Genomic DNA, 10,621 nt, shown 5'->3' with positions numbered 1-10,621 from the left:
CTCACAAATTTCTTTTGCATTTTTTCTTGTTCAAAACCTAAAGAAAACCAGAGAAATCCAAAAAGCCGAAAAAATCGAAACAAAAAGTCGTCTAAAAGCCGAAAATGACTCTTGCAGGGCTCTCCAAGGATTACTCCTTAATTCGGTCGCAGCTGTGGTCTAGATAGGCCGACCTCGTCCTTTCCCCACCTAGTCCAGCCCATCCTCTCTCGCGAGCCGAATATCCCTCCCCTGCCGCCGGCGTCCGCCTGTCCCCTGCTCGGCGCATGCTCCCTCGCAGCGGCGGAGGCCTCGGCCCTCCGGTTCGCGTTCGCCGGCGAGGAGGTCGCCGGCGCTGCACGGGGTGGCGCAGCGAACGGCGGGACGAGCCGGAGCCAAGCGCCGCACGCAGTCTGGCTCGCCGGCAGAGCAGATTCGTTCGGTGATGGCTGCGCCTGTTGCTGTCTCAGCGTCGACGAGGATCCCCTGAGACGGCCACCAGTAGCCTCCTCACAAGGTACCCACCACCATATCCTGCGAATACCCTTGGCTTCAGCAGTTCAGCCCCCCAATAAATTTCTCCCATGGTATCCCATGGATTATTCGGTTTGATGCAAGCACTGATCTGGAGAGTAGCAAACATACGACCTTAGGTACACTGTATGCTAGATTTATACAGAACGCCAGGCCTTGGAAATGTCGCGTTCCCCTTTTGGCTGCCGCAAATCTTCACCCATGGAACATTTCTTATATATTTCGATAAGACGCCTGCATTTCCAGCAGTAGTATATCTAACAGACTAAATTGTCTAAGCCAACTGTACTGCTAGTACAATTCAGTAGCTCAAATCGATGCCATTGCCCAAATCACTGTATTATGTTGCATTGGGGCGAAGTTCTAGAAGCGAAGCATATGCCCCGCCCGCGATGCCCATCAGGGTCTCATGCGTTCCTTTCTCCACGATTGCGCCGTCCTTCAGAACTGCAATTATATCAGCCCCCTGGATCGTCGAGAGGCGGTGTGCCACGGTGACAGTTGTCCTCCCAAGCATCACGCGGTCCAGTGCGTCTTGAACGACGCTCTCTGACTCTGCATCTAACGCACTTGTTGCCTCATCCAGAAGCAGTATCCGTGGGTCCTTCAGAATAGCCCTTGCAATAGCTATGCGCTGTTTCTGCCCGCCGGACAGTTGGGTCCCTCTCTCTCCAACTGACGTGCTGTACCCCTGTGGCATGCTCGATATGAACTCATGGGCATTGGCTGCTTTAGCAGCCCCAGCAATCTCTTCCTCGGTCACCTCTTCATGCTTTCCATACGCTATGTTGGCTCGTATTGTATCGTTGAAAAGGACTGGTTCTTGGCTTACCAGTCCCATCTGGTCCCTCAACCAACTGAGCTTTAGGTTTTTGATTTCTACTCCATCCAATAAGATCGCACCAGAATCTGGATCATAGAAACGCTCTAGTAAAGCGATTACTGTAGATTTGCCGCTGCCACTTTGACCAACAAGCGCAACAGTCTGCAACAAACATGTTTCTAAGTAAATTCCTGGGATTTTTTTTACAGAAAATAGTAAATTGAACCCTCTCAGAATAACAGTGAGAAAATGAAAAAAATAACTCCTGGTTTCGAATAAGACCTTTCTAGAGGGAATGTTCAAGGTGAAGTCGCTGAATATTTGAACATCTGGACGGGATGGGTATTTGAAGCTGATATGCATAAAATCAATGTCACCCTTGACAAGCTCCATGGTAGAACCCTCTTCGCTGCTGGAATCGATTTGGGATTTTCTGTCTAAGATTTTGAATATGGAAGTTGCAGAATCATTTGCCTTGGCTGAATCAGAAGCCATAGCACTAGTTTGTGATGCTCCAATCATGGCCAAAACCAGAGCAAAGTAAGCCTGCATTATAATAATTTGAAGTAAATATCATAGTAGGATATCTGGATAGAATGTTTTGTTGTATTGAAATGATTCCTAGTGGTTACCTTGAAGACGCCGCCAAAATCGGAGTTGCCTTGACTAATAAACTTTGCACCAACATAGTAACAAAGAGCAGACGTGACATATAGCATCGTATATGAGAAACCAAAACCAATGCCTCCAACTATTCCTGTTCGAATTCCTTGGTTTTTAGAAGCTTGGCATTTCTGATTGTATTTTGTCACCACTCTCTTCTCGGCACAAAAAGAGGCCACTGTTCTCATGTTACCAACTGCATCAGTTGCCACTTGACTTGCTTCTTCATACATGGTCTGTTATCACATATTCAGAAATGATGGGGAAAATATATTACAAGTGTCACCAATATAGCAATGTTCATAAGAAAGAAAGCACTGTTGACATCATAGTAGCAGAGACAACTGTTAATCAGCTGTTCTAAGTTATCCTCCTTTTGTCAGCATGAGGTGTGTATCGAGCCTACCTTTCAAGATTTTGTACTTTAGAAATGGAAAAAAGAGGCAAAAATAAGACTAAAGAACTTTTTCATAGAATAGTGCTAATTCATGGCTCACCTTAGCATTTTGACTAAACCCTTGTAGGAACTTCACTTGAGCATAAGCCTGGAGACCCATTAAAGGAACTACAATTAAGATGACCAATGAAAGCTTCCAGTCTGCAATCATAGCTATTACTATTCCACAAATAAGTGTTGCAGTACATTGGATTATTAAGGCCAAGTTACCCCCTACAAGGCGTCTCACATTAAGGGCATCAACACATAACCTTCCACCAAGTGCTCCACTAATAAGAGATGAAAGGGATTGTTAGTATCTTCATTGTTCCATTTTGAGAATAAATTAAGATATCTCACCTAGAATTTGCAGGATGATCAAACCAAGCAGCATCTTGGTACACTATGTTTTTAAATGTGAAAGCACGAATGCGTTCTATAAGTTTCCCACCAGCTATTGCAAATAGAAGGCTATTTGCTAGCTTTGATATCATACCCATTGCACCCAGCCCAATACACAGCAATCCCCAAAAGATAGAATCTTCCTGTCGCTTGTCTGCTGGTAATTCATAGAATGTTTTAGCAGCACTAGCCATTACCAAACCCATCATTGGGTAGACAGTTCCATCAATTGCTGCCGCAAGAGAACCAAATAGAAGAAATGCCGTCTCTGGTCTGTTTAGGCTAATTAAGCGTCCCATTGGGGCCTTCTTGGAAACCTTGACATCTGTGTTCTCGCTTGCTTTCTCACCATCTGCACCATCATAATCAAGTAATGCAGTAGGGCCAGGCAAGTTGACAGGGGGAATTACAGAATGATGGCTGCTCCCAGCTGAACTTGTACTGATTGATTGTGCTTGATTTCTTTTAGATAATGGGCTTGATAATCCAGCATTTAACTGCTCGCAAGTTTCTTGGTGTGTCTCTTGTAGCCGAATAAGTTGAGAGTATGCTCCGTCAGGATCCTTTACCAATTTATCATGATGTCCTGAGTGGATCATTTCAAATTAGTTCATCTGTTTCGGTACAGAACCAAAGTAAAGATCGAGCAGGGGAGATACTAACCTTGTTCGACTATTTTTCCTCCAGAAACAACTGATATGCAGTGGGCATTTCTAACAGTGCTCAAACGATGTGCCACGACAATCGTGGTTCTCCCAACCATGATGTTGCTTAGTGCTTCTTGGACAACCCTCTCAGACTCTAAATCCAATGCACTAGTCGCTTCATCGAGCAAAAGGATTTTCGGATTTTTTAGGATGGCTCTCGCAACCGCAATCCTTTGCTTCTGCCCCCCTGAAAGCTGGGCACCACGTTGTCCAACTGCTGTATCATAACCCTGAAAACATATGCATCATTAGGTTTATGTTTATATACGTGGGCCCGGGCTATTGTTGAACAGATTGTGTTTATGTAAGTACATTAGGCAAATTCTCAATGAATCTTGCCGCGTTGGCAAGCTCTGCTGCTTTCTTGATCTCCTCCAATGTTGCATCCTCTTTTCCGTAGGCTATGTTCTCCTTTATAGATGTCATGAAGAGTACTGGTTCCTGGTTAACAAGGCCAATCTTCCCTCTCATCCATTCTAGCTTAAAACTCTTGATGTTCATTCCATCGATCAACACTTCGCCAGCCTGTGGATCATAAAATCTCTCAACTAAATTAATGACTGTTGTTTTGCCACTCCCACTCTCCCCAACTATGGCCATTGTTGTGCCGCTTGATACATGCATTGAAAATCCATCAAATATTAGTTGCTCTGGCCTGCTTGGGTAACTGAAAGACACATCCCTCAGCTCTACATCACCTTTGATGTCTTCTAACACAACACCAGTAGTATCATCATAGTCAATCTCTGGTTTCCTGTTGATTGTTGTAAACAATCTGTATGCGGCAACTTTTCCTTCGTCAAAGGAAGCAATGCAGGGGGTTGCATCACCCAATGCTCTAACCCAAACAATTGAAAATTTGCAAGTTAGAACACATATTTCATCTTAAGGTTTGATTTATGGAAGTATTTAGCAATTTGTTGTGAAGCACTATAGCATGTTGATCTATATTAGTGGAACTTGGTTAGTAGCTGGGGTGCAGATATTTTTGTGTCATTACTAACCTTGCTCCTACAAGGATAGCAAACAATATGTTCATGACATCTGCTCCACTATATCCTCTGTCAAGGGTTAACTTACTGCCATACCATACAATTAGTCCAAAGCTGGAGAAATAGACCAAAGAAAGGAAACCCAGGCCAAAGCCCTGAATAGCCCCTTCCTTGATCGTACCCTTGTATGCCTTCTTTATGAGATTGTTGTACTGGTCCATGGCTTTCTTTTCACCATTGAATGAAACCACCTGTTACAGTATGAATACTGGTTAGCTAAGGACTTGTCGTTCATGATTACGTCATCAACAAATGGCCTACCGTTCTTATGGATCCAATTGTCTGTTCTACAATATTTCCTGCATCGATGTATGATGCTAGGCCCTCGCTAGATACTTTGGAAAGCATCTTTGAGACGATTGCAGCTGCAACGATTAGTGGTGGTATAGTAGAAAGCATTACAAGGGTTAGGAGCCAGCCTTTGATAAATGCCACCGTGAACCCACCAATGAAAGTGGTAAGAAGCTGTAGAAACTTCCCTACCTAGGGAAAAGGAATGGGAAAAATGTAAAACAAGAACTAAATAAGATTATGACTTAATGCAAACTGTTAATGCTGAATTATATCAAGGTCTTACTACAAGTATAATTATTGTCATGTTTATTGGCTTTCGGTGATCATCCACCAAACACCAAAAACAATAGATATATTCTAATAGAAGTTAAAGCATCACTGGGGTAGTAACTAAGCAACATATTCTTCTTTTGTAGCAGGTAAAGGAAAAGAAGAAGCTGCATTCTTTGTACCTTCTCGCCAATCGCATCTTGAATTAGTATTGTGTCAGCAGATGTACCGAACACTACCTGTCCACCTTTCATTTCTGTATCAAAGAATGCCATGTCTTGTCTCAAAACCGACTTGAGATACAAAGATCGAAAGCGAGCTGCCTGCCTCTCCCCAGTCACGGTCCAGCATGATATCTCTGGTAAGCATATGCATTATTATTGAAAGAATGATTTCAGTGGATATTAAATGAAACTCATGATGCAGTAGAAGCATCAATGGGCGATCTGATATTGAGTATGCGCCTGTGGTATTCCTAGGTATTATGATGCTCAAAACACTTGATTTTGAGCATATTATATTCATAGGTATTAGCATACTCAAATTATACCGAATTGAACTATCAAAGACATACTCATATGCTATATTTACACGTGATCAAGTATGACAACGTACAACATCATACATATTTGGAGTACATAAATAATATGTCATGGTACTGAAGTGTCTCTGCAACAAATTTTGTTATTGAAAAACCTCTGACTCTTATGGTAATTGAGTATCATAGCTTGGGTGGTTGGTGGCTTGATGAATAGTAGCATTCAATAGGATCTACTTGTTTCTGGGAAATACATAAATAATGGGAAAGGCCACGTGAAGATACCATAAAGATCATATGTGTAGGTCATACTTACGGAGAAAACAAGCAGGCCATGTTCCAATTGCTAAGTAGACAAACTCTAGAACCACCTGAAAGAAATATGACAGCCATATTACAAGATCCATATTCTTCTGAATATTCAAATAAAAGAACATGATGCGTGTATTTGTAAATTGAGGGCATGAAAAATCAAGAATCTCTTATCAGGTTAATGTGTAATTTCATATCTGTGTCCTGTAAGCAAGTTCTTATCAGCAAATATGTAACAAGTTTCAGTGGCGTTGCATGCTTGCAGATTCATACAGAAGCAAAAGGGTACCTTGTCGACTCGGGGAAGGATGGTGTCCCGGGTGGCACCTCCAAAGGCATCTACCATCCGCCCGAAGATGATCGACATGACCACCTGTGACATGCCGCTCGCAAGCGCGGCGACCGTGCCAACCAGCATCAGCACCACATCAGCGGCGTCCGCGTTCTTGAACAGGTCATGGAACGACGCCTTACCACCCTTGGTCATCTTCTTCCTGCCTTTCTCTTCCTCTTCTCCACCCTTGACTACACCATCAGCTCTTGCATTATTTGTTTCTCCCATGCTATGCCTACCAGGTAACTGACTAGCGCCGTGTGTCTATTGCTCTAGCGGCTGAGTGAACTTCTGCTTTTATAGTGTCATTGTCTTGTTAGTTCACAGGTAGGTCCATTCACAGGAGCAACCATAAAGTTAGATGTGGTTGACAGTTGGGTAAAAAAAGGAAAATGACACAGATAAATGTGTCAACAAGGTGCGATGCCAACCTAGAAACGAGTAGGATAACGAAACTGGCCACAAGAGCTACATATCCTATTCGCTCACCCTTCGAAGTGCACTCCTTCACAGATGGCCTTTTCCCATTTGAGTCAGTAACTCACCGTGATTTTTTGTTTTTGCTGGATTTTTAACATTAGATTTCAACTTCAAACACAAAAGCTGTTTGAAGGAACCTGTCTATCTTTTTCTTTGTTCACTATCCTCTTCTTCTATTGCTTCTCAAGTTTTCCTCTGTTTTTTACTCTCAAGTGCATGCAGCTGTCTAAATAATACATAGACTGAGTAAACATTTGAGAATTACGCAGTAACAAAATCCCCAGAGCTTTCATTGCACTCGCCATGGTGGTGAAATAATTTATGTACCGATCCGTTTCAGTGCCAGTACCACCAGTAGAAAGTGCCTGAATGATGGTAGGAGTGCACCCTTAATTAAAGGCTGTCTTTGTCCTGCAGACCCAAACTGATTCAACATTGTGAAACCAGATCTTCTTCGCCGGGAAAGTGACGGCCGATGAAAACCCCTCTTCCTTGATAGCGGCTGGCCTAGGGGCAAACTCTGCCGGTAATTTTAATGCGAGGAGCTTTTTTTTTGCAGGTGTCCACATCAGAGGATGACTAGGACACTTGGTGCATCAGCTCGGTCGTACGCATCGGTTTGGCTGCGTCAGCTCAGATGTAAGCATAATTTTTTGTTGCTGATCATTTTCCTAATGTTAAAGTTCACCTCGACTTTTCTGGCAGGAGCTTAGTAGGCCTCGTCTTGCCTGGCAGTGGCAGGAGGTATCGCAGGGTGTTCAGCGCCCAGATTTGTAGCTAGTCGCTCGCGCCACGATGGCGATCTGGCAGCTGCTGGAGTGAGCCAAATGGAAGATCCCGGAGGACCTGAGCGTTGGATGCTTGGAGCATCAGCTCTGTTCGGATGTGTGTGAGACCTTCTGCAAATGGCATGGCCTGGCCCCGTTCTCTTTTTGTTCTTATCCTTCTTATGCAGATTAGGGCATGGCGTGTAGGACCTAAGTAGGGGGTACTGTGTATTTCTATGTTTTTTAGACGAGTGTATTTGTATTTGTTTCTGACCGAAGATATATACTATTCCTTCATTGATTATGTTTGTATGCGTGGGAAGAAAATCTCACATCCAAATTACAGTAGCGTTAGTTTTTTTTTCTTTTTTTGTCGTTGGAAGGAAGCGTCAGCTTTCGTTTAGTCGGGCCTGGGAATGAATGAGAATTCCTCGCATACAACTCGGCCTTGCATTGCATTGTTGGTGCGAGCCCGTGGCTGAGTCGGTTGAGCCAAATATGTACTACGGTCTTGCGGGAGTACCCAGCACTAAAATAAAAAGTTAATGGTTACCCTCTACGGATGCTCCTATGTGGGGCCTTAAGCGCCATTAGGGGGAACCGGCGCTCGTGCGCCCCTCCTTATGGGCCGGGCCCGCCCATGTAGAGGGCGAGTGCTCGATGCCTTCTTGGCCGGTTTTCCTCGCTCGGTCGCATTTTGTCGTGATTGACCAGTCTGGTCAACCATTGACTTTTTTAAAAAGTATTTTTCTTAAAAAATCGTAATTTTCGCAAAAAACAAAAAAAATCATGAATTCAAAAATATTGCGGATTATGAATAAGTTCACAAATTTCAGAAAGTTCAAGAATTTGAAAATAAGTTCATCAATTTTGAAAACGTTCATCAAAACTGAAAGAAAGTTAACCAAAATTTTAAAAAGTTCATCGCATTTAGAAAAAAGTTCATCAACACTAAAAAATTAAACCAATTCTGAGAAAAGTTAATCGAGTTTGGAAAAAATGATTATCAAATTAGAAAAAAAAATGTTCATCAACATTAAAAAAAGTTCATCAATTTTGAAAATAGTCCAGCGAATTAGAACAAAAGATCATCGAATTAGAAAAAGAAGTTCATTGATTTGAAAAAAAATCATCAATTTTAAAGAAAAGTTTATCAATTTTGAAAAAAGTTCATTGAACTTGAGAAAAAATATCGATTTAGAAAAAGTTCAACGAATTTTAAAAAATAAAAGGAAAAAATAAAAAAAAACACAAAAAAGCTTTGTGAAACTAGATGTTTGTGAACTCTGGTTGTGAACTTATTTGGAAGGTTTGTACAGAAAAAGAAAAAAAGTGTAAGATGGGCCGGCACAAGCGGAGGCAAGGGTGTGCACGTTAGCATGTATTAAATAAACAGGCACCTTAAGCACCATTTAGGAAATGCCACCCTCTGCAGGGGTAACTCCCATGGCGCATGTGGCTTGCCCCAGCGCCGCCACCTGTCGCCCCCCGCAGGAGCATGATTTGTTTTTCTATATATGTACGCGTTTTTTAGTTTTATCTGGGGTTTTTCGGCTCTTTAGTTTTTTCTTGGTTTTCCCTAGGTTTGATGGGAAAAAAATTGTTTTTCTGAAAAGTAACGCTTTTCCGTGACATGTGCTTTTGCAAGAAGCACTACTGTGCTTCCCTGTTTTCGCAAGAAGCACAACATGTGCTTCCCCAAAAGGGAGAGGCATTGCTTCCGAGAGAAGCACAATCATTATTTTCTGAAAAAGGAAAAACACAACATGTGCGTCTATGATAAGCACAACTATGCTTCCTAAAAAGAGAAAAACACAAATTGTGCTTCCAAAAAAAAAATGAAAAGCATAACTGAACTTTCGGGTTTCTTATTTTTTCTTCCGTTTTTGTGTTTTTGTTGCTGTTTTTTGTTTTTGTTTTTTGTTTTTTATTTCTGCTTTTTTTATGATTTCCGGATTTCACGTTTATCTGTGGAAGAAGGTTCGTCAAAATCTATTAACTTTGGATATAGTTTCGGAGATCTCGACGCGAGAAATCCGGAGGTGAAAACGGTTCTGCATTTGGATGCACGGTTTAAAGATATACTGTTTTGAAAAAATGAATACGCGAAAAAAAAGAAAAACTCTCAGGTTGAGATAAGTGGCGCACAGTGTGCCACTTGTCAGGGAATGTGGGAGTCACATTTGCAAGAGGTACCAGTTTTGGTTTTTCTTCTGCATTTTAGTGCTTTTTTCCTTTTGGTTGGTTTTCTTTCGTATTATTTTGCATTTTTTCCTTTTGGAAACTGTAAACAATTTCTTTAAATGCAGTGAACATTTGGTAATGTACAATAAAATTCTATTTAACATATGATGCACATTTTTTAATAGAAATAAAAAAAAGCTAGGATGAACCATCTTTTTTAGTTTACTGTAAAAATAACATACTGTGAACATTTTCCAATGTACAATGATTATTTTTAATATATGTTAAACATTTTTGGATACACACGAAAATGTTTTAATGCAGACACCGAACATCTCTTAAAAAAGCAGAAAAAACCAGAAATATCCAGCACTCAATTTTCCAAAAAGGAGGAAAACAATAGAAAAAACATTCAAGGGAGCTCATCAGATTGGGCCGGCCCACAGCCTTCACTCGTCGTCAGCGCGTTTTGTGACGCATATAGGCATCGACCAGCAGGTCTCGTGTTGCGCACCAGATTAAATAAAGACTTATCGTTACTAAAAAAAGACTAAGAGTAAATACAATAAACATGTGCTTCTAGGAGCAAGTACAATAAGCTTACAGTAACATATTATATGCTATATATGTTACTACCTAAATTACTTCCACTATGACTAGCCTTAACCATGCTCTTATCGGACGATTGCTGAGGCGGCCAATGCGCATCAACGATCAGTTAGGGTTCCCAAGTGTTTCTATATCTGTACCTACTAATAAAGCAAGGTATGTTTCTCCAATTTTTTCATCCGTTCACCGTCGAAATTTATTGTTCTATCCGAGGTGGTACTAAATATTTGTGCGTCC

General features: G+C 41.7%; 1 protein-coding gene and 1 long non-coding RNA gene across 2 annotated transcripts; one reads left to right on the top strand and one right to left on the bottom strand.

Annotated features, from left to right (window-relative positions):
• Positions 1-682: 682 nt before the first annotated feature.
• On the bottom strand, positions 683-7,241 carry LOC109781483 (ABC transporter B family member 5). The gene is made up of 12 exons (XM_020340085.4): positions 6,300-7,241; positions 6,015-6,069; positions 5,343-5,518; positions 4,858-5,079; positions 4,549-4,787; positions 3,857-4,382; positions 3,501-3,774; positions 2,796-3,423; positions 2,497-2,725; positions 1,969-2,235; positions 1,619-1,882; positions 683-1,498 (listed from the first exon to the last, which is right to left on the bottom strand). Exons 1-12 carry the CDS (start codon positions 6,570-6,572, stop codon positions 854-856), a joined length of 3,798 nt encoding a protein of 1,265 aa, XP_020195674.1. The 5' UTR covers positions 6,573-7,241; the 3' UTR covers positions 683-853.
• LOC109781484 (uncharacterized) lies at positions 7,213-7,918 on the top strand. The gene is made up of 2 exons (XR_006664472.2): positions 7,213-7,463; positions 7,530-7,918. It is a non-coding gene; the product is annotated as an uncharacterized lncRNA (long non-coding RNA).
• The last annotated feature ends 2,703 nt before the right edge of the window (positions 7,919-10,621 follow it).

The sequence above is a fragment of the Aegilops tauschii genome, chromosome 1, assembly GCF_002575655.3.
Source record: "Aegilops tauschii subsp. strangulata cultivar AL8/78 chromosome 1, Aet v6.0, whole genome shotgun sequence".
NCBI classification, from domain to species: Eukaryota; Viridiplantae; Streptophyta; class Magnoliopsida; order Poales; family Poaceae; genus Aegilops; species Aegilops tauschii.
This window is presented reverse-complemented; position numbering and strand designations above follow the sequence as displayed.